The sequence below is a fragment of the Epargyreus clarus genome, unplaced genomic scaffold (assembly GCF_041222505.1).
Source record: "Epargyreus clarus isolate Ecla_fem2 unplaced genomic scaffold, WU_Ecla_fem_2.2 ptg000008l, whole genome shotgun sequence".
In the NCBI taxonomy this organism is placed as follows: domain Eukaryota; kingdom Metazoa; phylum Arthropoda; class Insecta; order Lepidoptera; family Hesperiidae; genus Epargyreus; species Epargyreus clarus.
The window spans coordinates 15,038,307-15,065,343 of NW_027332216.1; the positions used below are offsets into that span (position 1 = coordinate 15,038,307).

The following is a 27,037-nucleotide window of genomic DNA, read 5'->3' on the forward strand; positions in this document are numbered from 1 at the left end:
AAAATTACATTTCATAGGTATAAATCAAAATGTCACAACAAGTTATTATTTTTTTGCCAGCGGTACGCACAGTCCCATCACGTTTGACATTCGTCTAGTTGGCTTGGTCGAGTAGTTTTTCTAATTTTTCGTGACCAGGAGGGCAACGACTTTGGTTCGGAGTACCGCGACTACACGTTCATCAAGCGGCCGCTGCTGCGCATCAAGGTAATGGCGCACCCCGGCACCACGGGCATCACCTTCGAGCCCACGCTCGAGCATATGCGAGTGCTCATCGTCAAGTGGTTCCACACCATCATCAACGTCAACTATCAACTGCCGAGCGTTGATAATATCATGTACCCTGGTGAGATTGTTTGAACTCTTATAATATAGATGAAGCGAACGAGCAAGCAGTCTACCTGATGATATGTGGCTACTGCTGCTCCTCATACTGAGAGCTACACTAAGTTCTACCTAGGTCGGTCACAGATACGTTCCTAGTAGGAAACCTAGTAGGTCATTAGGGGTAAGATCCTACTTCTGAGGACTAAGCGGCAACGACTAAGTAACTAGGATTAGTATGTTTCCTTTACCACACTCTTCAAACGAAACGCAGCAGCGTAACATTGCTGTCATTAAGCAGAAATAGATGTGGCGGTACTGCCTCTGGAGTCTCCAAAGAGTCTGGAGAACCACAAAGGGATCTACCACCTTCAATTAAGTCAGTCATTGAGTGAAGGTTATCCTAAATCTAATGTAACTTTTTGTAGGCGTGAACCGTCCCCAACCGTACCTGACGGCGGTATACCCAGACGAAATGTACATGACAGAAATCGTGAGCAAGAGTATCAAGCACTTCGTGGCAAACAAGCCGGGGCCGATCAGCTTCATCAACAGATACGAGGAGTTCTTCTACATCCTGGACGGCACCGCGCACGAGGACCTGCTCAGGTTCTTTGGGACGGACCCCGCGCCCTATTTAAAGGTTCGTTCCGACAGAGTCCTATCGGATATACCTTCGATTTTGCCATGATTACAAGTGGCTTTATTAAAATATACAATTATCGGACCATATTTTAATAATGTTATAAATTATATGAGAAAATAGCTTGCTTCGCTTGTATCGCTTTAAAATAATAACATCTTTTGTTTAAATTAATAAATTCTTGAAAATTGTTAAAAATATTAAGACTTTAAAAGGTAAAACCTAACTGTCGAACGATGTTTATTTCCTTACATTCTCATGTAAGTGACTTGTGTCTTGTACTCTTTCACACACTCTCTAGACTCACTCACTTCTAGGATTTCTCAGCACGTATCTACATGTACGAACAACAGCGCGACGAGATTCTGTTTTTGAGGCGGGACATTCCCTTAAACATGATAATGCTGGACTGCGGCCCGATCAACGACACCATGTGGGACATCGTTAACGGCCTCAGGCAGTACATTGTGGATCACTTCATCGAAATCAACAGGAAGTGGAATAGGTCGTAAGTATCTCACGGTGCAGTAGGTATGTTTACTCGCGAACTATTTTTCTATTTTGTTTGTTATCATAGAAGTTTTCTTATCGTTTTTGCAATCGTAGGTATTGCGAATATTTTGAATGCCAGTTGAAGTCATTTGGACTAAGCTTTGGATTAGACGAGAGAAAATGTGTTTAAAATAAAATTAACCGGATTTTATTTTTATATTATTTCACTTCTTGTCGCGTGTCGCATTTCTTACGGTGTTTTTTTTATCGAACGCTTGCTACTTGCGTACTGTCATTTCTTACGTACATGCACATGGATTGAGTAAAGACGGCAATGAATTAATTTATGTGTGCGGGTGGAACGGAGTGTATTGAGTTCCAACCCGTATGGTCAAATTACAAGACATAAAGGTGGGTACAGACTGCTGCAGCGTAACATGCAATGTAACATGAAAGGAGCATTTCAAAGTGTGGATGCAGCGCGCGCACGACCTGAGCATGTCCCCACTCGCATCTGTTTCCGACATGCGAGCAGCGAACATAGCTCAGTCCGTCGAGAACTCTGAAGATAATGGATCGGGATGACCAATTACTAACGACGATGATTGGCGATCCATAATTATTAATAGAGAATCATGTGATAAAAAACCGCCAAAGAATTCGACTATGGTGGCTGTTTTAAGCCTTCTTTCCCCATTGTTCGCGTGTATTCCGCAGTACACACATGACCCGTTCACACTGGCGCACCGCGCACACAGCACGTCCCTTTATGTTCAGCGAAAAAAACGACAAATTGCGGATCGCACGAGTTGAAATGCGAACAGCGCACGCGTAGTGTGTGCGGTTCGTGCGCATAAGGCGTCTACACTATGGGAATTCTGTTCCATTGCATGTTACGTTACAGCAGTCTGTACGCACCTTAACAATCCTACGGCCCCCCCAGATGCGTTCTGTGTCTCCCCCCAGCATCTGCAACGTGTACGAGGAGATGGCGGCGCGCGCGTCGGAGAGCCCGGAGAGCACGGCGCAGCTGGTGGAGCTGCTGGGCTACATCCAGGACTGCCGCGACTGCGCCATGTTCGACCTGCGCGAGAAGGCGCGCACCACCGCCGAGTACGTGCTCTTCCTCATGGAGCACGCGCACCTGCACTGTGAGTTGTACTATACCCCCACATTCCCTACATTATCGTGTATGTACAAAGAAATATACCTTCTTCTTTCGATCTATCTTTCGGCCATTTAATACTTAACTGTTTTAAGTTTCATATTTTACTAAACGAGCAAAAGTGCATACATTCCGTTGCAAGTACTACCGTAACCCTGTGGAACGTAGTAGCCCTTAACGTAGTTACTACGAGACAAAAAAGTGTAATGGTGGCGCGCCACCACTACGAAATATTATACCATTTACAAATAATTTACATAACATGTAATGTGTTATAAGCACTTATTTTCTAATATGTATTACGAGGGCTGATCACGTGTTTTTAAATTTATGAATTGTTCCCAGTCGAAGACGTAAACCTCAACACGCGCGTGTTCCTCTGGCCGCTGGACATGGAGGAGACCATCGACCTGACCCTCAAGACGCTGTTCACCAAGAAGACCATGGCGGAGGACAAGCTGCGCAGCCGGAAGGCCATCTTCGAGGAGAAGCTGAAGCGGCACGAGAAAGACCTGGAGCTCTTCCGCCGGTTCGATCCCCCGCTCCTGAACTTGGATCTGCTTAGGGAGGTCGTCGGAAAAGTGGATGATATATTTCATAATCTTAATGTGAGTAGACACTTCTTACTGTAAAATTAATTTACTAAATGTAATGAAGGAGTTTATATGACAGATGGGTAGGTGTCCTATTAGTTTATGGAGTGTGAGCTACCTGTCATGAAACATTTCACGAAAACTATTTATTTACCAAACTTTATTTTCATACTTTGTCGGTCAGAGATTATAGTGATCGTTTATTTACATATCTATAGTAATATGTCAAAATATATGGGGCAGTATTAGATTTAAAATACTTTTCATCCATTAACCAGCTCGGTGTAGGTCGTATTATATCGGTATCTTTGACCATTATATTCATTTTCACCACACGTTTTCATTTTATTTTATTCGTCCAATTGGAAATAAGAGCGTTTCACGTGATTTTTTTATGGTCACATAGAATCTTAGGTCATAAAGTTTGTAGTCTTATCGCTCACGTGTTTGTCATCATGCAGGACGACAAACGAGAAGCCGAAGACATAATCAACGAGGAGACGCTGCTGGACCAGGAGGTGTCGGTGTACTTCAGCCTGCAGACCATGCTGGCCAGCATCGACCCCTTCCACAAGCTGTGGCACACCGCCTTCGACTTCTATGATGGTTATGAAAAGTGGTTTGTATTCAACCAATCATCTAAAGTGTTTTATCATTTATTTTTTGCAATAGCTCAAAACAATACCGTCATCTCTTGTTGCGAGTTTGATTCTCGACCATGTTGAATAATCTAGTTTGTGATCTGAGAATGTATTCTGTGTACTTTTCTATATGCATTTTTGACGCAAAAACCATGTGGGAAACTTACGAACAGATTTTTTTACTTATCATTTTAAGTAGGGTCTCTACGTGTTTTTATATAATTTATCGTTACTTCTAAAGTTATAATTTTTCATTATGACGTCATTTTTCACAATTTTATCACACGAAACTGTTTTTCTAATATTTGATCTATTAAGCTCAAATGGAAACTGGTCCCATAATGTAGTACTTTCTCCATTTGTAGCTCTTTTAGTCTGGGCATTTTTCAGTATAAATTCAAAAGTCTATTATTGGGTAGATCAGTTTGTTTCATACAAGTTTTGTGCAGGTACCACGGTCCGTTTCTGGGTTTGGATGCGGAACAGATAGCTGAGGACGTGGAGGCGTGGTGGAAGCTGCTGTACAAGCTCGGCAAGCAGCTGTTCGAGTACCCCGGCGCCAAGCGCATCGCGGACATGGTGCGCAACAAGGTCGAGAAGTTCAAGGTGCTGCTGCCGGTGCTCTGCGCTATTTGTAACAGGGTGAGTTGAACTATGTGTACAAATCCTATTAGAGTCCGCGCCAAACGTCTAGTCCGCTCTGAATTTAGAAACGAGTCGCGTCACAATAGCAAATTATAGACATTAGCTGGACACCCCCGGCACTCTCCGTTGCCTGCTCTCGCTTACGGGTACATAGCTGCGTTAGTGATCCCTTATGTTGGCACAGTGTATACGCTTTTGTTTAAAAAAATAAATCTTTTTGACGTGTGTGTGTGTTTTCTGAAACACATCAGATATCCCGGATACAACGCAGAGACAAGAGAAAAACACTCCATGAGTTTTCAATTTGAACCTATTTCTTTGATGACTACTCCAACGCCGCTTATACGTACGGTCGTAACGAGCACGTGTCTTCCACTCAGGGTATGCGCGACCGGCACTGGGCGCGCATCAGCGAGCTGGTGGGCGCGGAGGTGCAGCACGGGCCCGGCGCCACGCTGGCCGACATGGTGGAGCAGGGCGTCCACGTGCACTCCGCGCAGCTCGAGGAGATCGAGCAGTACGCCTCCAAGGAGTACGCGCTCGAGAAGGCGCTGCTCAAGATGAAGGAGGAGTGGGTCGGCGTCAAGTTCGAGGTCATGCCCTACAGGTTGGTGGAGTTGATTTTTTCTAGTGATGCCTAGTCCTATCCACTGTCTGATTTTTGTGTCACACTCCGTAGGGCCAGTCGAATAAGGCATATAGTTCTTTCAAATTAAAAAGCCCATACGAATTCAAGATTTTGAATAGATAATTTTATTTTTATACGTAATAGAGGTAGTAAATGGGCATGTTTTAAGAGTTATTACCACCCAAGAATATCAGTCGTCAATACTAGTATTGGATATCTTTCTAACTTTCAATATAGTTACTCGAGGGAAGATTACAGGTTCAATTTGAGTACTAAAGGAAATCATCATTACCATTAAAAATTTTCATCATTACCACAAAATCTAGTTTTTTAACCACAATTATATAATTAAATAAGATATCTGAAGGTGTTATGTGATAAATTATTTATAAGGAATAAAGAAAACAAATTTTGGAGATCGTCTCTTTTAATCTACTAGAACCTTGACGGATAAAACAATAGTGACGAAAACTTTTCGTGAATATTGCGTGTCCTATCTCCCCAGGGACACAGGCGTCGGCATCCTGACGGGTCTGGACGACATCCAGCAGCAGCTGGACGACCACATCCTGAAGTCGCAGACCATGCGCGGCTCGCCGTACGTGAAGGCCTTCGAGGCGGACATGGTCGCCTGGGAGGAGAAGCTCATCAGCATGCAGGACATCCTGGACCAGTGGTTGCAGGTGATTTATAAAAAATAATTTTGGTTCGGTAATGTTTTGTTATAGGTGTACTGTTTCCTTTCTAGTGCCTTTCTTCAATGTTATTTTATACTTGACAAGATAGTGTTCTCTTAATTTTTTAACGTTTTCAAAATTACCTAATGAGTCCATAAATGACCTTGAAATAGAAAATTAACATTTATTTTCTTCGAAATTTTGGAACTTAAGAATTCGGCAAATGTATCTTTATCGAACCGTATTGCAGAAACATGATTTTGTCAAAGTTCTTAGCTGCGAAATAAATCTGTACTCAACAATACAATTGACTTTAAACGTCAGTTTGATCCAATTATGACTAATCATCCAGTGTCAAGCCACATGGATGTACCTGGAGCCGATATTCTCGTCGGAGGACATCATGCGGCAGATGCCGACGGAGGCGCGCAACTTCCGCGACGTGGACAAGGAGTGGCGCACCATCATGGCGGCCACGCAAAAGGACCCCATGGTGCTCACCGCCACCGACTTCCCCGCACTCCTCAAGAAGCTCAAATACAACAATGCCTTACTAGACGATATACAGCGCGGATTGAACGATTACTTGGAGAAGAAGCGCTTGTTCTTTCCCAGGTTTGTGAATGACTGCTACATGCTTAAGATTTAATGTAATTTTTTTGCACCTATCGGCCTAAGATCTGGCAGGTACTGGTTATAAAACACCGCACAAATTTGTCATAATTATTGATTTACTCATCACTAGGTATGTCAGTAATGAGTTGTATACTGCAGCTGTAACTCCTCCAGCTGCTCCCTTTTTAATGGACATTGAAAAACTCAATTATATTATAAAAGTGTTAAAATATATGTTGAAATTGATAATTACTTTAGATTCTTCTTCTTATCCAACGACGAGCTGCTGGAGATTCTATCGGAGACGAAGGACCCGATGCGTGTGCAGCCTCACCTCAAGAAATGTTTCGAGGGCATCTACACGCTGGAGTTCAACGCCGCCAAGGAGATCGTGGGCATGGCCTCCGCTGAGGGCGAGGTCGTGAAGCTCTCGTCCAGCATACAACCGGCTGATGCTAAGGTGAGTTGGAAAAGTTGATCAGATACAGAAATGAAACTTATTTTATGTTTGAAAGTTCATTCAGTGTCCTTTAACGATAGCGCTATAGATTGGGAGATATCGGATCTCTGGATGTGTCCAGAGATAGATTCTTAAGCGATGTCGGATTGTAACTCAATGAATTAACAAGACGCATATTTTGGGTTCCTATTGTAAAATACTAACGTTTGGAATTAATGGAAGGCGAGTTAATACGCGATATAGCCACTTCAGTGTAAATATCCATTTTAACTGACTTTCGAATTTTGTACGTGTTGCTTAGGTCTCTGGAGAGTACTCTTTGTCATTACAATTCAAGTTTGTTCACTCTAGTTCTCTCGTAGAAATAAGAGCCATTGGTAATCGTAACATCCATACAATCAGGTTATTTCACTCCCCCATATTTATTCCGATGCGTCAGGGTATGGTGGAGCGCTGGCTGCAGCAGCTGGAGCACCAGATGATGGTGAGCCTGCGCGACGTGGCGTCGGAGGCGGTGACGGCGTACCCGCTGTCCAAGCGCGAGGACTGGGTGCTCGTCTGGCCGGGGCAGATCGTGCAGGCTGGCTCCTGTGTGCAGTATACTACGGAGGTGAGAAGTTTTAAATAATATGGTTCTCTAGTAATCTAGTAGAATTTTGAGGATAAGTTCTTTCGCTTAAATTATATTAATATTTTTTTTTATGTTCCGTTTCTTTCACTGTCTCTAATGTGATTTTTCTATATTTATTGTGCTGCGCTTGAGTTTGATCTCTTCTTATTTGGTCTAAATGGTACGATGATTTCAATAAAAAAGTACAAATAAGGATAATAAAAAAAATTACTTGCTTTAAAGGTGAAGGAAAACATCTGACATACCTGCATACTTGACATATCTTTAAAAAAGTCCTTCTCATTCTGAGAGGTGACCCGTGCCCAGCACTGGGACAGTAATGGGCTGACGACGGTACAATAATGTTGATAGTCTGAAATGTGAATAAGGATTTGCCAGGGGTCGCGTGCTTTCGCGTGCTTTCACTAACAAAATGTTAAATTAACGATTTACAATTTGAACCGTAATTTATTTTTTCGTAAATTGTGTACGTCAGGCGATCGAGGCGATCCAGACGACGAGCCTGCCGGAGCTGATCGCGCGCAGCACTGCGCAGATCACGGGGCTGGTGTACCTGGTGCAGGGCGACCTCGAGCCCGGCAACCGCATCACCGTCGAGGCGCTCATCGTGCTCGACGTGCACGGTATGTAACTGTCTGTCTATGACCGGTTGAGTTGAGTTGAGTTGAGTTTGAAGGTGATAGAACTCTTTGTGGTTCGACTCCGACGGCACCACCGCCACACCTATTTCTGGCTCATAACAGAAGTGTTAAGCGCTGCTTTGTTCTGATTTTAAGGGTGTACTTTTCCGAGGCGTTCCAGCTTAGTCTTCAGGGGCAGCGGCGTATCTGTTGCTGACCTCTAGTAGGAATATCTAAACTGATCTGGGGTTGGTTACAGATGTCCATGGACGGCAGTAGCCACTTACTATCAGGTGGACTGCATGCTTGTCTGCTACTCCTATATTATATTTAAAAAAAAAAACTTGAAACCAACCGTCGTTTTGGCATCTTCATTTTGGCACCGCTGGCTTATCGGCCGCATTGACATTGTCTCTCTCTACTTCATTTGGTAACCAATGTGACAACATTGGAAAAACTTGAAATGTTAGTTATTGATATTTTTGCCTAATTAGTTTTTTTTTGCTATTTTTTTTATAGAATGGTTTTAATCTAGTTTTGTTTTAGTATCACAAATGCAGTCACCTAATTTTTTTTAGTTGTAGGAACTACAATATTGAGCTAATTTTAAAATTGTGGGTAGATTAATTATTGAAACATTTAGTTTTTCTTAAAACCAGATTAAATACAAACATATATACGCAATATATGTACCACACATTCACGCTCGAAAAAATGAATTATTACTTCGATTCACGATTTTTGGCCCGTCAGGTCGTTCGATCCTCGAGGAGATGGAGGAAAAGCGTGTCCGCGAGATCACGGACTTCAACTGGATCTCGCAGCTGCGGTACTACTGGCGCGGCGACCGCATCGTGTGCAGCATGATCACCACCGACGTGGAGTACGGCTTCGAGTACCTCGGGAACACCGGCCGCCTCGTTGCCACTCCGCTCACCGATCGATGCTACAGGTACTGTGAAAATTATTTTTTTGCCGACTGTACAAGATAATGTTTTTCGAAAGATTGTATGTGTGTATGTATGTCTCATTGTTTAGCTAGTCCTATAGTCTAAACCGCTTGACGATTTTAACGTGTGCGGTGTCGTTGGATTCATCTAAGTTGTGGGAATTATATAATAATATGCTCCCTCCTTTTATAATTTTTTTAAACAGTCGGGATTTTTAATAATTAGTAGTTCAATTCAAATTACAGATAAGGTCATTATTTTGTTCTGTCGGTTTATCAAGACAAAATTTGATTGGTGTTAGTACTATATATTTTAGAGTTTACTATCTGACAGTTTAACTACAAGGTTTGCATAACGTTATGACCATACCACCATACCATAAGCTGGGATTGACTCATTGTGAATAACGACCACTTCCGACCATTATAATAAAGAAACGTCTTAATAATTTTCTACGCGCTTTAACTATATTGGTCTTTCCTCAAGGACGCTGATGAGCGCGTTGAAGCTGAACTTGGGCGGTGCGCCCGAAGGTCCAGCGGGCACGGGCAAGACGGAGACCACCAAGGACCTGGCGAAGGCCGTTGCCAAGAAGTGCGTCGTCTTCAACTGCTCCGACGGCCTCGACTACAAGGCGCTAGGGAAGTTCTTTAAGGTAAGAGGAGATTAACTACCTATATAGATTATACTTTTTTATATTTTTATTTTAGAGATATGGAAGAGCGGAGCCTCCTGCTACAGGCATTTTTAAATGCTTACTAGGATGGCACCAATCACTGCATAAATAGAAAATATACAAAGAAATGTTTAGTATTAACGACGTTTTGTAATACCTAGTTATAAGCATTTCTTGAATAAATTTTTATTTTATTTTTTATTTATTTTATTTTACGATATTGTAGGCATAAGGCATAAGGCAGCAGGAAGAGCATATTTAAAAAGGCTAGCCATAGTTTTCGAACTATATTAGTACTGCACAGAGCAGTTTTGGTAAAACAGAGACGCCTGTGTTTAACCTTCGTTTTTAGGAATGGATGATGGATAGGGTTCTGCGGATGACTCCAATTGTAGATCGGGTTAATTAGAGATATGTATGGGCGGTGATCGCTTACTATCAGGTGGATTGCATGTTCGATACCATTACCATCTTATACTTCGATACCATTTCTAATCAGTCAAATAAAAGTTTATGTGAAGGCACGGTTGTTAATGAGCTCGTGACAATACAATCTTTGCTCTTGCATGTAGTGACAGGGTCACATACTGAATTATGATTATTTTCCGTTGGAAGTCTATTATTACCTAACTTTATGTACTAAATAGAATTACATGTATTGATATATAGGGCCTGGCGCAGTCCGGCGCGTGGGCGTGCTTCGACGAGTTCAACCGCATCGAGCTGGAGGTGCTGTCGGTGGTGGCGCAGCAGATCCTCTCCATCCAGCTGGCCATCCTGCGCCGCGAGAAGCGGTTCATCTTCGAGGGCACCGAGATCAGTCTCAACCCAACCTGCTCTGTCTTCATCACTATGAATCCTGGGTATGAAGTATTTTAGTGGTATTCATATGCAGCCGATGCTAATAAGATTGTCTTATTTGGTGTCTACAACAGATGTATGTCCACTTATTGATACCATTGAGGACGAAATTGATAATAGATTGAAATATTCTCTTCAGGCTACGAAATGATAATAGTTTATTCTGTCCATGGCACAAGGAAATCTAGTATAGAGCGTGGTATTATTTTATTTAATATTTCGGCGTATAAATGGTTATCAGTTATTAAATACGGTGATTTTGAGTGTCAAATAAAATAAATACCAATTTTCATTTCTCATGCTTTACTGAAAAATATTTTAAAACGTTTAAAATGAAAACTGATGTTTGAGTTTCAATGTTATGTCCGTTACAGTTACGCCGGTCGTACTGAGTTGCCGGACAACCTGAAGGTGTTGTTCCGCACGGTGGCCATGATGGTGCCGGACTACGCCATGATCGGCGAGATCACGCTCTACTCCAACGGGTTCGTCAACGCCGGACCGTGAGTATAATGTATACTATATAAAGACTATTATTTAAGTACGTGATTTTTCGCGTGATTATTATCCAATATATTTAAATTCCTTGTTTCTCTTTTAAGATATATAAAGTTTTAAATTGTAACAATATTTTCTTTTTTATAAATATGTTATAATAATTTATATGAAACTTATATGTTATAATAATTTATATGAAATAACAACGGAACTTCTATGGCAAAGTGCTGATAGGTATGCGCAGACTCGATTAAATATGCGCTATCAGCGCTAGAGCAGAGTGGACCAGAGTTTTGAAAGGAAAACTTAGTATTAGAAAAAAATAATAAGACATATAGAAAATCGTTTTATTCTTTAGCTTTTCTTTCTTCTTCGTCTTGTTCCTTCTTTTAATTTCTCCTCCGTTCGTTATTATTCCTGTATCCGTCTTCTTCTAATTTCTACTTCTTCTAATTCTTTCTCCGTTCTCCCGTGCAGTCTGGCGCGCAAGATAGTGCAAGCGTACAAGCTGTGCTCGGAGCAGCTGTCGTCGCAGAACCACTACGACTACGGCATGCGCGCGGTCAAGTCCGTGCTGCTCGCCTCGGGCGCGCTCAAGAAGAACTACCCCGAGAAGGATGAGGCCCAGCTGGTCCTCAGGGCGATTATAGATGTTAATATGCCGAAATTTCTTTCGCAGGTCGGTTGGTGTGGTGTATTTAGTGCTTTATTTTGGGTCTAGATTATTAGTTATCACAAAATATAGCAAAATCAGACCAAAAGTAATTGTAGTGTTTCAATCTTAAAGTGTAAATCGATAGTTTAGCTGAGAAAGAAATATTTCAGCCTTTACTATGTTATTGATGGCTTCTTATCTTACAACGTTTACACTGATGTATAAAAGTACAGACAAAAACAATGCCTATATTATTCTTTTAGGTATGATGATACGTATTCATTTAGGTAATAACCTGTACAATTACAACGTATTCTTTTCCACAGTAAAGTACCAAAAATTAAAATGCATTACATATTTCAACAAAGATGTACGTACGTATTCAAAACGATTTTGAATATGCATCACGCGCACAAACTATGATTAATAACCAGAGATAAATAACATTTTCGCAACATTTTCATAGGACGTACCCCTGTTCGCGGGTATCTATTCGGATCTGTTCCCCGGCGTGGAGATCCCGCAACCAGATCGCGCTGAACTGCTGCGCTGCATCAACAAGGATCTGGAGAAGAGGAACCTTCAACCAACTGATTGGTATCTGGAGAAGATCATACAGGTTAGTCAGAAATGCAATAAGTAATCTTTCATGGTGCATCCATCACTATCATTGTGTCACATAACTTGAGTCTGATGGAGATATCTCAGAGACACGCAACTGTATTTATATGGATTAGAGCAACTTACTTCAAGTAAAAAAGTGGGGCGGTGGTTCAACCAGAGACAAAACTTTAGTGTTCATATTTGTCGTGTTTCTATGAACATCGTCGACATTAAAATATTTGTTGTTTGAAGTGTTCAATTTGAATTCAATACTTTAGGGTAGTGCTTTAGAACCAATGGTCCACCATTGGCCCGTGGTGGGCGTGGAGGCAAAATTTCGCACTACCTACCTATCTACTTTTTTTTGTTGGTCTATGCCATGACAAATTATCTGATAAATGTTCTTGAAACTTTAAGTAGAAGATATTTACTAAAAGTAAGTAATTGTACCGCCTGATCCAGATCTACGAGATGATGCTGGTCCGGCACGGGTTCATGGTGGTGGGTCCCCCGATGGGCGGCAAGACGCAGGCGTACCAGTCGCTCGCGGACTCGCTTCGAGCGCTTCAGCTGATGAAGCCGCCGCCAAGACACAAGGAGTTCGGCGCCATCTACCGGATCATCAACCCGAAGGCGATCACCATGGGACAGCTGTATGGGTGTTTTGATCCGGCCTCGCATGAGTGGTGGGTATTTTGATAGCTGGTAAATATTGTAACAATGGAAAATATTTTTACAAAGAATCTGCTTTGAAAAAAATAATTTTGATTTGATTTGATTTTGCGACACTACTGCCATAAATATTATACCTACATATTGAATGTTGCAAATTTGTATCAAAGTAGTTATCGTTACTTCGTAGTCATAAATTTAAAGAGACTTAGGGAACTTAGGAAATTTAACTTTAGGAATGTCCCATTTCACATTAACAGTGGTGGATTTCATAGGGCAGTACATTTTACTATACATCTTGCGTATTTCTTTATACCCACAGGTCGGACGGCGTCCTGGCGATAGCGTTCCGCGAGTACGCGATGTCGATAACGCGCGACCGCAAGTGGATCCTGTTCGACGGGCCCGTGGACGCCGTGTGGATAGAGAACATGAACACCGTGCTCGACGACAACAAGAAGCTGTGCCTCATGAGCGGCGAGATCATACAGGTACACTAATATACCACACACTCGCCTCGCTTATGTCGCCGGGTTAGCGGTTATGGCTAGGATATACATATAATAAAGTAGTCAAAATTAAGAAGACGAGCTCTACAAAAATACTAAGCATACAATATTCTAGGATGAGGTGTATCTAAATAAAATATAAAAAAAAATATCCTAGAAAAAAGCTAATATAAGTTAAATCTGCTTTACCACAGTCTTTATTCAAGACGAACACGGCAGTGATACATTGCTCTCGAGAACTAAAAATTCATGCCAGTTATAAATAATTAATCTATCCATCGTTATCTATTAATCTATCCAGCGTATCACAGATTAATATCTGACAATTCTTAATACCAAAAAATGAAAAATTTTGATCTTTGGTAAACAAAATTTGCGTATTACATTAATAACGGTCGTTAAACTATTTCAATATTTTAAAATTACTAGTATCGAAGTTTGTAAAATATACATGTGTTTTACAGATGACGAACAAAATGAACCTGATCTTCGAGCCGGCGGATTTAGAATTCGCTTCCCCAGCCACGGTGTCCCGGTGCGGCATGATATACATGGAACCGGAACAATTGGGTATCTATTTAATTACACTTACTCTTTTATAAGTTCGTTAAAATCGTAAAGCAGTTGAGAATATAACGTAATAAAAATAATTTCAATGCTAAAACATTTATAACACGTCACGCCATTCATAGCATCTTACTAGCTGCTTTAGATACTTCGGCATTATAACACTTTTTCCGTTTTGTAGCCCCTTCAATTTGGATGTCTGGTAAAAAAGACAACTTAGTTAGTAGTTCAAAGGTTGTTAGATTTGAATATCGTGGTTTATTTTGAAATTTTTGATTTCCCATTTTGTATTTATACATTTTCCTTAGCCCAACTGTTAATTAATTCTTCATAAGGTTGGCGTGCATTCCTCGCGTCATACAACACGCACCTGAGCAAGAAGCTGATCCCGGAGCAGTTCGAGCTGATCCAGGAGCTGATCGACTGGATCCTGCCGCCCGTCTTCGAGTTCCTGCAGCTTAAGTGCACACACTTCGTGCAAGTCGGCGAAATACATCAATTTCACGTGAGGAATTATTGCACTATATGGCATTGTTTGTCATTTATCAATCAATAATTGGTTTCAATAAACGATAACAAATTCTGGTTGCATCGGTTTCCTCTCAGCCTCCATTGTAGGTCCACCAGACTATATGGCAAACTTCAGGTTTTTAGTTTTTTTTACTTTTTTCATTTTCGCCTGTATACATCTGTAGCTAATTCTACTTAGGACGCAAATCCTATCTTAGGTCGATCATAATGAACGAATGCATCAATACCCTTGAGTACTATATGAGTCATACCCGAGGTTGATTACGGCTTAATTTTTTACTGTATTTAAATACTATGTGGTAACACCCATTCACTCCAAACGGCAGCTAACGTGCGTATAGATATGGCAGTAGTATCACTGAAGTACAGCCACAAGGTGTTTAACCATGTTTAACTTAATCGTTGTTGTGGTTGCAGTCGTTCTCGCGGCTGTTCTCGTGCCTGCTGGAGGGCGAGTCGCAGGTGAGCACGATGTGGCTGCAGTGCACCTTCGTGTTCTCGCTGCTGTGGGGCGTCTGCGCCACCATCAACGGTATGCTCACTGACTAAACCGTATGTACTTTTTGTAGCTATTAAGTTTATAGAACTGTCAGCGGATAAAATTATCAACTCACTACAGTATGTGTTGATTACTACACGTTGATTAGATTATATTGCACAGTGTTTGATTGATGAAAGTGTCTCATAAAGTCTAAAATTGAGTTTCGTAAAATGTACTATTGGTTTAAAATTTAGACCAATAGCAATCAATAGCTGTATATTTACGTAAGACGTTATAAAAAATTATGAAAAAATTCAAAGTTTTACGACATATAACGTAAATTTGTACAAAATGCTTCTACCGACTGGTTCAAACCATAATTTGTCAGTCAGTGTTAGAATTGTATCAAGTAGAATATATGTCCAGGTGACAGCAGGAAGGGTTTCGACACGTTCTTCCGCAAGTTGCTGGACGGCAGCAACGCGGCGTACCCCAAGCCGAAGTCGTTCAAGCTGACCAAGAACCAGCTGTTCGGCGACAAGGACACCGTGTTCGACTACGTGTACGACAAGCGGAACAACGGCACCTGGATACCCTGGATGGAGCTCGAGAAGGAGGCGCCTCTACCGGCTAATGCTAAGGTAGCCTTCGATAATGGAAAGATAGTTTGACATTAAGGATTCTTTGTGTAATCTTGTTATAGCAAATATCGTATGTCATATGGTTAAGTGGTATATACGTGTGGTAAGTCACAGCTATGAATTGCACACTCTTTATCCTCGTTTGTAGTTGTGAACATACATATATTTGATATACCTATACCTACAAAATATTTGAACAGAATGCAGAAAAGTTGAAGCAGTTTCAATATGTATGCACCACTTGATCATCTAGCACTTATATTCCTGTTCCTATTCTTTTATGTTTCTTCTATCTTTTACACTTATATTATTTAGTCTTTTCGTCTCTCTCAATTAGTTCCTAATTAAATAAAGTTCGTAAATGAATCCTTTCAGTATGTTTTTAGATCACTAAACCGATAATTATTCAGAATCCATTATTGGATTCATTAATATCTCTTCTGTTCCCTCTATACCTTTCCTTCTTTCTTCCCTCTAAATTTTTCCCTTTCTCTTTCTATCCTTTCCCACTATATTTTCTATTACTATTTCCCTATTACTATTTCCCTTTATATCTAATTTGCCCAAATTGTGCAGGTGAACGACCTGATAATCCTGACGAACGAGAACGCCTGCCTGCGATTCTTCGTGAGCAAGATGGTGAAGTCAAAGATCCCGATCCTGCTGGTGGGCCCCACCGGCACGGGCAAGTCCTCGCTGGTGCTCAACTTCCTCCTCACGCTGCCCAAGGAGAAATACATCACGAACACCATCAACTTCTCAGCTAGGACTACTGCTAATCAGGTGTGGTTCAAAGTTATTTGTCCTTTTTGGTAAGATGCGTGGTTTAACATAGGATATGTCCACCTGAATAATGATATTGATAGTGGTCAAAATACATATAGGTCAATATTAACTTTATCTGTGTATTCAAATATAAAACGTAGATTTTTAAGTATTTACTTATTTACAGACCCAAGATATAATAATGTCGAAGGTTGACAGAAGAAGAAAGGGCGTATTTGGACCGTCTATGGGGAAAAAGGTACTGGAACGGATTATTTGGCTAACACACTACTCATAAATACTTTTTGACAAAAATTATAAACTTGGTAATGTCCTTTTTCTAGTGCGTACTATTCGTGGATGACTTGAGCATGCCCCAGAAAGAGCAGTGGGGGGCGCAACCTCCACTAGAGCTGCTTCGGCAGTGGATTGACCACGGACACTGGTACGACTTAAAGGAGATGGTCCGACAAGAAGTCGTCGATGTGGTAAGATAGACATTTGTACTTCAGAGATAGCAAAGATGTCTCTGGCCGAGCATAAGTAGGACTCCTAATTATGGATATCTATAGCAGCTCATAGCAGGACTTACAGATCAGTGGTATTAAACAAAATATACGACATTACGTCTACTCCTCTGTGTTGCTTCAGTATTTATTGGTAGGTTAATTCGGGGACTATGTTCAAATATATTTGACTACTTGGACCATGATCGACCACTACTTGAACAATGATCAAATAAATTTCAAAAAAATATTTACTAATCACATCTGTTCGAACGGTAATTTTAAGTTCTTTATCCTAGTTGTTCGTGTCAGCGATGCTGCCACCCGGCGGCGGCTCCAACCTGATCTCGTCGCGGCTGACGCGGCACATGCTCCTCATCACGCTCGACTCCTTCGAGGACAACACCCTCAACAAGATATTCTGCACCATCATGGACTGGCACTTCATGAAGGGGTTTACTGACACGCTGGCGAGGCAGAGTAAGGTTAGTTGGCTCGGGTTATGCGGGCTTATTGGTGGTAAATGGTCAATGTATGTGCTTATCTGTTGCTCTATGACGATATGTAGAATTTATTTGAATTGTTCACTATTTAAATAATAACATAGTGATTCTAATTATATTGATGTACTGATGTATTATATTAATGTATTATAATGAAGCAATATAGGGCGTGGTCTGAAGTTCCATGGGTATCCACTAGTGACTAATGTTGTATGGGCTTTTGTGTTTTAACTTATTTATCTTCTACGTTGGCGCTAATAACAATTCATAGTAAAATAGAACACTTAAATTAACTACTATCTTTTTGTAAGTTCTGTACCACTTGATATTGTGTATCCAATGATATTGTTTTATTTTAGAAATAATATCTTCCACTTTCATTAAGCAACGTAATATGTTTTATTTCTGTCGATTATTTTGTTAAGAGATATTTTTTATTCTCGCGTGCGTAAATTGTTTGCCATAAATCGTCATTACATAAGTAGAGTCCGCGCTAAACTTTTAGTACGCTCTGAATATAGAAACTAGTTGTCGTCGTAGCAAGAGCAAGTTGTAAATACTCGTATTAGCGGAATGAACTCGACACCCTCCGCTACCCGCTCTCGCTCGGGGTACATAGCGCAGTGTGCCCTTGCGTTGCTACGGAGTTGTGTTCGACCGCACTGGCTCCCTGACGACACCTGCGCGTAACAACTTCAGAGCGGACTAGACGTTTGGCGCGGACTATAGCTATGTAGAACGCCAGGCGGTGGTGGCGGCGACGATGGAGGTGTACAAGGCGGTGACGCTGCAGTTCCTGCCGACGCCCAGCAAGTGCCACTACCTGTTCAACCTGCGGGACTTCGCGCGCGTCATCAAGGGCATCCTGCTCGTGCCCTCCACACACATGAAGGAGCTCAACAAGCTCGTGCTGCTCTGGATACACGAGACCTATAGGGTGTTCTACGATCGACTTGTGGATGATACTGATAGGTGAGCGTGGTACTGTTAGGGGTTAGGTTATGTTAGGTTCGTTTTTTGATGGTGGTAAGACCCTCTGTAGTTCGACTCCGGTGGCACCAACATCACACCTATTTTTAATACGCTTTTTTACCTAAAAAGAACAGTGTTAAGCACTGCTGTGTTCCGCTTTGAAGGGTGTGATGATGGAGATATTATTATTCGAGACTTCTCAACTAGAGGCTTTAATTATCAGGGGTAGCAATACGTCTGTTGCGAACCTCAGGGAGGAGTTTAGTCTTACTTTTAACTGGGGTTAATTACAGGTGTATTATAATCGCGTGCATGGTAATAATCTAGCAAGGGTTTTATAGAAATTTTAAAATGTATTTCAAGAAAGGCTTTCCAGATTTGTAGGTTCTGTCAAGGAAACACACTGACTAAAATGCAATAGAAATAGGCGCCGACGATAGGTTGACAGCGAGCATATTTCATGTCTTGGATTGATTTAACTTCTGCCTTTTTTATTTCCTGATCATTATGAATTTGTTACCTCTGATGAGTAAGCTGGATTGCCTCGAATGTCTTTTATTAAACAATATCTCTCCTACAACCCCTATCTAAACTACCCGTGGCAGACTGAAGCTGTTCGACGTGGTGTACAAGGCGGTGTACGGCAACTTCCGCGTGCACATGGACCAGGTGATGACGGAGCTCGGCTACGTGCCCGACGGCGAGAAGCTCGCCAACCGGCACGCCGCGAACATATTCTTCGGCAACTACATGGAGCCGGACGCCGATCCTAAGATTTATGATCAGGTGAGTGCTTAACAAAGATTGCAACCAATCTTTGAGCTTACATGATAGTTATTGATTACTTTTTTCCAATTTTACACTTATCTAATAGTGAGTGGGTAGTGTTTCCAATGGAGATTTGCAACATCAGAGGAGTTTTCACCGCATCGCCGATTTTCAACTTTTGTACATATTTTTTGGAGAAACTACTTATGAAAGTGCTCTATGAATATTTTGGAAAAAGTTTATTTTATGCAGTAATTAGTAATGTTTAATTTATGTTATGTTTTGGAAATGTAAGTTGAAATTGGGACGTAGTCCTCACACCTAACAATTTTGTATTAAATAAAACTACTGAACTTTACCATCTCCGTTTGGAAATTGATACGTACCCATGGTATTGATAGACATCTTTTCAAAAAAGTTCCTAAATGTTTGTGAAGTCTACCACCACGCACTTGGCCAGTACATTGGATAATGGCTTAACCCTTCTCCTTCTGAGAGGCGACCCGTGCCCAATAGTGGGACAGTAATGGATTGACGACAAGGTATTGATGTTTCATATCTTCATTACTCATTTTCCACGTAAATCTGGAAATTATTCTATACCCAAAGTCCGGATGTCCAGGTGATAGATCTGGACGACATGGCTGTGAAGATGGAGTACTACCTGGAGGAGTATAACGTGGTGTCCTCCTCGCCCATGGCGCTGGTGATGTTCCGCTATGCGCTCGACCACATCTCGCGGTGTACACGCGTACTTCTGCAGGACAATGGTGAGCTTGCGTCAAATAAAATAACTATATGAAAATGGCCTGAGCTTCGGCAAAATGGCTATTGCACCATAATGACCATTGATAATTATAACATTTGTTAAAGTTGTAAGGATTTATTGGAAATGGACGATGTTTATGGTTTGACGATTGGTCTCATATGCATTGGGTTCCAGTTTCGATCTAAATAAACAGAGAATTTCGATTTGTTGTATTTTGTGCATGCGTGCTTATGTGCGTAATGTGCCTGTATTATTTATATATTTACATTCCATTATTTGAGACACACCTACAAATTATGTAAAATATAATTCTATGTAGTAATATAGTCCCATTACTTTGAAAGGTAATCTACTTCTGGTTGGTGTCGGCGGCAGCGGCAGAAGCAGCGCGGTGAAGTTAGCAGCTAGCATCTTGGAGATGAACGTTATACAGGTAAAGTATCAGATGTATTAGGGCACACATCTCTTCCTACTACTTGGGAAGGCCTGTACAATGCTTAACAATGCTACCCTGATACGGATTGACTAAGTATGGTAGATGTTAATTTAACATTCCCTTCGAAGCATAGAAGCTGACATAAAAACCGTTAGATCCAATTAATTCCCGACCGTGACCGAATTAATAGATTGGTAATGATATACAGTAACACTGATAACTTGGCTTCAGATCGAGATATCTCGCGTGTACGGGCAGAACGAGTGGCGCGACGACATCCGCCGCATGCTCATGAAGGCCGGCATCATCGGGAAGCCGATCGTTTTCCTCTTCGCCGATAATCAGGTTACTAGTTTTACTCACATACATACTAATTCGCTGTATTATAAGATGTAATAAAATTGTATATTTCAGATTATAGCGACCACCCAACGTCAGGTAGATTGTATTTTCATTTACTATCTCTTATTAACTTCTAGCTACTTCTAAGTTCATTTCTTTCTTTACAGATAATGTATGAGGGCATGGTTGAAGATATTAACATGTTGCTGAATACAGGTGATATTCCCAATCTGTACGGCATGGACGAGAAGGTGGAAATCCTCGACAAAATGCAAGCTGCTGTTAGGGAGGCGGTCAGTATGAAAAATAGTTATATTTAGTTAAATTAGTTAAAATATAGAATGAATGACGTTCAAAAGCAACGTGAGTAACTTGCGTGACTAACTGTATTAAAAATATTGTAAATGATCATTAAATATAAAAAGTACTCTCAACACGAATCAATTTGTTTGTAATTGATGGGTGATGAGATTGTACTTTTGAAGCATACTTTTTGTCCAATAACCACATAGAAATACTTGAAAAGATTCGCTAAGTAACTTGCAAAATATCAAATAGGGAAATTCAAGGTTCAAATTGTTATGTAAAACGTATCTTCTCGCAGGGTAAGAAAATGGAGACGACACCATTGGCGATGTTCGGTTTCTACGTGGAGCGAGTAAAGGCCAACCTGCGCATCGTGATGGCCATGTCGCCCATCGGGGACTCCTTCCGCAACCGCCTGCGCATGTTCCCCTCGCTCATCAACTGCTGCACCATCGATTGGTAAGCTGGTGACCCCTCAGGGGTTCCTTGACTATGGGCCCTTGAGGGGTTCATGTCGTGAGATACACCTTTATTAAAGGGAAGAGGGATTTTAAAGCAGGGGTATAGCTTGGGTTAATGTTGCCTAAGCAGCTCAGTAGAGGATAAATTAGTCTCTGAAATATGTCGGCAACTTTATTTTTATTTTTTGTATTTTTTTCACGTATACTATGTGTGGTTTGAAGCCTCAAAGCCTCCTTCCTTCCTTAAGTACATGTATGAAAATCCAGTTTGGATTATAAATTAGGACATGGTTTCTTTCTTGTGGTCCATGAACTCCTAAGGAAGTCATTAACTTGGAATTTCTCAATATTCCATGTAATGAAACACTAAATTATAAACACAATAACATACACCACAGGTCTAATATTAGATTTTTGACCTATCTGTATTTTCGTAATTTAAAAATGTTGTATATTCCGCGTAAAGCTGCTAGTCCGGTCCGAATCGCGTGGCCATTCTTTACTTTACCTGTAATTCTCCATATTGTAAATCGTTTGTTGTAGTTAGGCCACGCTGGTTCTAACAGCCTCATATATAATTGTCCCGTTAAGGTTCACGGCGTGGCCGCCCGAGGCACTGGAGCGCGTGGCGTCCATGTTCATCTCCAAGATGGAGAACGTGGAGGAGCACCTCTGCGAGTCCTGCGTTGACATGTGCCAGCTCTTCCACATGAGTGTCGTGCGGCTTAGCGATAGGTGAGATGTGATGACTGAGGTGGAATGCCTCGTGTGCTAGTATAAAAAAATGTTTGAAAATAACTAATTTAGTAGCTGACGTCGTCGGCTTATATAAACGACAAAGTTAACTTTAAAATTGTTTACTAATTAAGTAATGTCGTTGTGTTAAACCGGATGATTTATTTACTATATGCACAGTAATATATTTGCAGAAAGTGGTCTGTCAATTCATTTTCAAATAGAATAGCCATTACTCTATTCTGCCTTCTCCTGAGAGTTAAGTTGAAGCGCTACAAATGAGTATGCATTACCACGCCTTTAAAAACCAAAGCATAGTAGCCAAACTAGTGTTTGGCTACTTATTGAAAACCATATGTATGCCACTGTAATTGAACAATATTTTTACAGATTTTATTCAGAGCAGAAGAGAAAAGTATACGTGACTCCAACAAGTTACTTGGAGCTGATAAAGGCCTTCCAAAATCTATATGCTTTGAAAGTGGATCAAATTACCAAGGCGAGAATACGGTAATACTTGTAGAGTTATTATGTTTGTATAATATTTGCAAATGGATATGAATATCATTTGATATTAACTGGTCGACTGCTGTTAGCGACGTCTTCAACCCGTTAGAATTAGTTATGTATAATAAGAGTTTTAATTGAAAATAAAAGATAATCTATATTAGGTGTTAGGGATATTTATAAGAATGTAATTTGATAGAATAGGTTGTTTTATTAGTTAGAATAGTTTTAGAAATATTAAATGCTAGAAATAATTAAAATATAAATAGTAACGAAAAGAGTTACACGTGTCAGTTACACGTGCCAGTTACACGTGTCACCATTATAACCTTGTAACCTTGTGAACCCCGAATTATCCTTGGACACGTCGCGACAGGTCCGAAAGACAGAAAGAGACGCGTGAAGCGAGATGGGTATATGCTCGCATTGGCCTACAGAGGCATATTACTAGTGAGACCTGTCGCGCGTTCCGCACCTTAATTCGGGGTATAAATATAGGTCCGATTTGCGGACTATGAATCGAATTCTGAGCTTCTATGGAAATATACGCATTTGAAAGATAAGAACATTGGAAGGTTTTCTTCGGTCGACCGGCACCTCTCCCGATACGTCAAAACTGCTGTACATAGACCTCAGTAATTGTTCCCGAGTGAAACATTAGTTCTCCTTAAAGTTGATCACAATTATTTTCTTTTCCTTATGACCCCTACACAAGTGATGATATGAACTTTTTTTTTATACTTCGACCTAGGGTATAAAAGAGATGGGATTATTTATGGGATATAGTCTATGTCACGTATGGAAAACTGAATGATTTAACACATGGCCGGTATTTAAGAAGTCCAACGTCTTGGCGTTCAATTACATTTTTATGGGTATTTTATTTATCACCGATCAGTTACGAGACTGGGCTGGAGCAGCTGGACTTCGCGGCGGGCCAGGTGGCGGTGATGCAGCAGAACCTGATCGACCTGCAGCCGCTGCTGGTGGAGACCTCCGACAAGACAGAAAAGCTCATGATCAAGATCGAACAGGACACCGTCGTTGTTGAGAAGCAGAAAGAGGTGGGTTACTTTAGAAGAGCTATATGGTAGAATCATGCATTTTAGAGGGTTATCAAAATAGTTTAAGTAATAGAGGGTGAAAACATCTGATATAAGGAAATATTTTTATTATATGCTTTAGATGAAAAAGAAAATATTTTTGTTTAATTAGGATTGTTTCAATTTTTTTTACAGATTTAGATTTCAAATATGTAATTATTATTACACATTTGTAGAATATAATAAGTAACAATAATACAAAATACTTCATTTCACGTTTGTTATATATTTTTCATAATTTTAACATATTGTATGCGTTATCGACTTTGGTTCATTGTTGTACATATGCAAACTGGATCGTTATTGTAGTATTTTTGCAGTTTTGCAGTATATGTAATTTGTACATTTTGAGATTATTGAAATTGAATAGATCATTCTTAAAAAAATCTTGCCCGTTTGCGGTATTTTTTTTTAAAGTATGCATTTATGTGTGTTTTAATTTTCGGCACGCCCTACAGCTCGAATGGTCTGATCAATTTAAACCTATTAGATATCATTGGATTCGTCTAAATTGTCGGAGTAACAATGGCTATATTTTGCAGCAGTCAGGTTTGTTGTTTTTATAATATATTTCTGATTATAATGTTCACGAGTATTCATGTAAACCAGATCGTCGGTGCGGACGAGGCGCTTGCCAACGAGGCGGCGGCGGCGGCGCAGGCGATCAAGGACGACTGCGAGTCCGACCTGGCGGAGGCCGTGCCCGCGCTCGAGGCGGCGCTCAACGCGCTCAACACGCTCAAGCCGGCAGACATCACGCTCGTCAAGTCTATGAAGAACCCGCCCGCGGGCGTCAAGCTCGTTATGGAGGCCGTTTGTGTCATGAAGGGCATCAAGGGGGACAGGAAGATGGATGCTAACGGTGAGGTCGAGGGTTGTGTGTGTTATTTTTTATTGTTATTATGTTGAAGCAAACGAGCAGGCCGGCACAAGATTAGATACGTTATAATTCTTAAGAACTATGTTGTAATGCTTCGGTAAGGTAAGAAGGATATGGGAGACATACTTATGTCCGTTACCCTTTAAAGCAGAACTATTACTGTTAGTTAAGACAAATAATTCTGACGGTGATGCCTCCGAAATCGAACCATAGAAGGTAAGAGTATGAAGCTACAAAGAATGCTAAAGCAGCAGCTATTTTTTCTAACAAAATAACCCATTCGTTTAATAAAAAATATTTTATATCTTAGGCAAGCCATACGAAGACTTTTGGGGTCCGTCACAAAAGATGCTCGGCGATATGAAGTTTCTGGACAGTCTCAAAAATTATGATAAGGACAACATTCCCGCTGCTATTATGAAGAAAATTCGAGACAAGTAACATTGTTAATACGCTTTTATTAGCTTCAGACGTATGTATGTTGGTATGTTAGTATGTTAGTATGTAACGGAATCTTTGAACATGATTTTAACCCCCTTCAAAACGTCGGATTAACTTGAAATTTGGCATACTTATTAAGGACCGATGACAATTCAATATTTTAAACATTCTGACCCGTTATCCTTACTAGGATAATCAGGATCAGCGATTTTTGTTTTCCTGAGACCCGGATGGTCTGCGTTAAGACCAATAAAGGAATCTACCAGGCGCGCCGATCACCTAACCTAACCTAACCTGACCTGACCTGACCTCAACTTCGACGCGTCCGTTGTTAATAGCATCATGAAGCGGTGTCTCATCATCCTTATTCATTCAGCACTTCAACATCTGCACCTTCCTTTAACAAGATTTCCACTATTTCATTGTTCCCATTTCATGCTGCCAAATGTAAAGGCATATATGATTTCAGCTCATCGTCATAGTCACAACTTATATTATTAACTCGAGCTGTAAAATTAATTAAACTACTAACAGTTCTGAAATCTCTGCAGGCAGCAGCAACACAAAGAGAAGAAATTCTAGAATTATTTTTGATATTAACATCATCATGCTGTAATATTAAATCGATGATTGGACGACGTCCTTTTGAAATGGCTAGATGTTAAGCAGTTGACCGTTTTTCTCTTGAGTATTGCCATCAGCGCCTGTTTTTAAAAGATGCTCTATCATCCTTTTTCCGTGATTACTTTTATCCAAGATAGAGGACCTGGGATATGGTATAAATTATGACAGAAAGCAGTTAGCATTGGAAATTCGGATGTCATTCAACAACTCCTCTGGTATTTTCACGTTAACAATAAAAATAAACACCAATGTAAAACACCACTTCATACAGCTGTGTTAAACAATGACCCAATATTCATTTTTGCACTGCTAAGCAAAGGTGCTGATGCTGATTTGAAAGATAAACTTGATAATACGCTACGTAATAATCGTTAAAATAATCGCTAAAATAATCACTAAAAAATGAAAAATAAATAATAGTTAAAAAAAACTAAAAAATACGCTTTTATAAAAATTCGACCAAAAAATGAAAAATAAATAATAGTTTAAAATACTAAAAACATACACTTTTTATGGAAAATCCAACTAAAAAATAGAAAATATATTTTTTTAAATTTTATTTAAGAAGAAAAAAGCGTGGGGTGCTTTTTAAGATATTATCAAGATGATAATCCTTCTACTCAATATCTATCAATAAAATATTTATAACTATTGACACCATGCACCCCACGCTTTTTTTACAATAAATAATATTTTTATCTTATTTACACTATTCTTAATTCAAATTTAAAAAAAATATTTTCTATTTTTTAGTTGGATTTTCTATAAAAAGTGTATGTTTTTAGTTTTTTTAAACTATTATTTATTTTTCATTTTTTGGTCGAATTTTTTATAAAAGCGTATTTTTTAGTTTTTTTTTAACTATTATTTATTTTTATTATTAATTTATGCCTTTAAAATATCTACTTAATTTTCCACTGAAGAAATGAATACCCTTACTTCGTTTTGCTCGAAAGTTGCAAATACTATTAATTCTGCCTTGATCCCCAGATCTCACTAATTCCCGTCATATGTTTATGTGTTAGGTATATTCCCGACCGGGAGTTCGATCCTGCGGTGATAGCAAAAGTGTCATCTGCCTGCGAAGGTCTGTGTCGCTGGGTGCGAGCCATGGACGTCTACGATAGAGTCATCAAGGTGA

At 40.3% G+C, this 27,037-nt stretch overlaps 1 protein-coding gene across 1 annotated transcript in view; it reads left to right on the top strand.

Moving 5' to 3' along the window:
• Dnah3 (dynein heavy chain 3, axonemal) overlaps positions 1 to 27,037 on the top strand; it is a 49,990-nt gene that overhangs the window by 5,494 nt on the left and 17,459 nt on the right. Inside the window, exons 10-51 of the mRNA XM_073076204.1 lie at positions 139 to 346; positions 753 to 967; positions 1,285 to 1,475; positions 2,426 to 2,610; positions 2,970 to 3,232; positions 3,679 to 3,836; positions 4,308 to 4,500; positions 4,884 to 5,110; positions 5,637 to 5,814; positions 6,161 to 6,423; positions 6,682 to 6,883; positions 7,323 to 7,493; positions 7,990 to 8,137; positions 8,888 to 9,086; positions 9,571 to 9,739; positions 10,430 to 10,623; positions 10,996 to 11,124; positions 11,597 to 11,798; positions 12,241 to 12,393; positions 12,840 to 13,063; positions 13,372 to 13,540; positions 14,023 to 14,128; positions 14,461 to 14,630; positions 15,074 to 15,188; positions 15,564 to 15,778; positions 16,355 to 16,561; positions 16,731 to 16,802; positions 16,888 to 17,031; positions 17,349 to 17,534; positions 18,298 to 18,524; positions 19,130 to 19,310; positions 19,915 to 20,062; positions 20,406 to 20,494; positions 20,729 to 20,842; positions 21,007 to 21,132; positions 21,444 to 21,604; positions 22,198 to 22,341; positions 22,732 to 22,851; positions 23,747 to 23,912; positions 24,561 to 24,813; positions 25,142 to 25,268; positions 26,922 to 27,033. Of these exons, the coding sequence (XP_072932305.1) occupies positions 139 to 346; positions 753 to 967; positions 1,285 to 1,475; positions 2,426 to 2,610; positions 2,970 to 3,232; positions 3,679 to 3,836; positions 4,308 to 4,500; positions 4,884 to 5,110; positions 5,637 to 5,814; positions 6,161 to 6,423; positions 6,682 to 6,883; positions 7,323 to 7,493; positions 7,990 to 8,137; positions 8,888 to 9,086; positions 9,571 to 9,739; positions 10,430 to 10,623; positions 10,996 to 11,124; positions 11,597 to 11,798; positions 12,241 to 12,393; positions 12,840 to 13,063; positions 13,372 to 13,540; positions 14,023 to 14,128; positions 14,461 to 14,630; positions 15,074 to 15,188; positions 15,564 to 15,778; positions 16,355 to 16,561; positions 16,731 to 16,802; positions 16,888 to 17,031; positions 17,349 to 17,534; positions 18,298 to 18,524; positions 19,130 to 19,310; positions 19,915 to 20,062; positions 20,406 to 20,494; positions 20,729 to 20,842; positions 21,007 to 21,132; positions 21,444 to 21,604; positions 22,198 to 22,341; positions 22,732 to 22,851; positions 23,747 to 23,912; positions 24,561 to 24,813; positions 25,142 to 25,268; positions 26,922 to 27,033 (7,224 nt within the window). The remainder of the gene's footprint in view (positions 1 to 138; positions 347 to 752; positions 968 to 1,284; positions 1,476 to 2,425; positions 2,611 to 2,969; positions 3,233 to 3,678; positions 3,837 to 4,307; positions 4,501 to 4,883; positions 5,111 to 5,636; positions 5,815 to 6,160; positions 6,424 to 6,681; positions 6,884 to 7,322; positions 7,494 to 7,989; positions 8,138 to 8,887; positions 9,087 to 9,570; positions 9,740 to 10,429; positions 10,624 to 10,995; positions 11,125 to 11,596; positions 11,799 to 12,240; positions 12,394 to 12,839; positions 13,064 to 13,371; positions 13,541 to 14,022; positions 14,129 to 14,460; positions 14,631 to 15,073; positions 15,189 to 15,563; positions 15,779 to 16,354; positions 16,562 to 16,730; positions 16,803 to 16,887; positions 17,032 to 17,348; positions 17,535 to 18,297; positions 18,525 to 19,129; positions 19,311 to 19,914; positions 20,063 to 20,405; positions 20,495 to 20,728; positions 20,843 to 21,006; positions 21,133 to 21,443; positions 21,605 to 22,197; positions 22,342 to 22,731; positions 22,852 to 23,746; positions 23,913 to 24,560; positions 24,814 to 25,141; positions 25,269 to 26,921; positions 27,034 to 27,037) is intronic.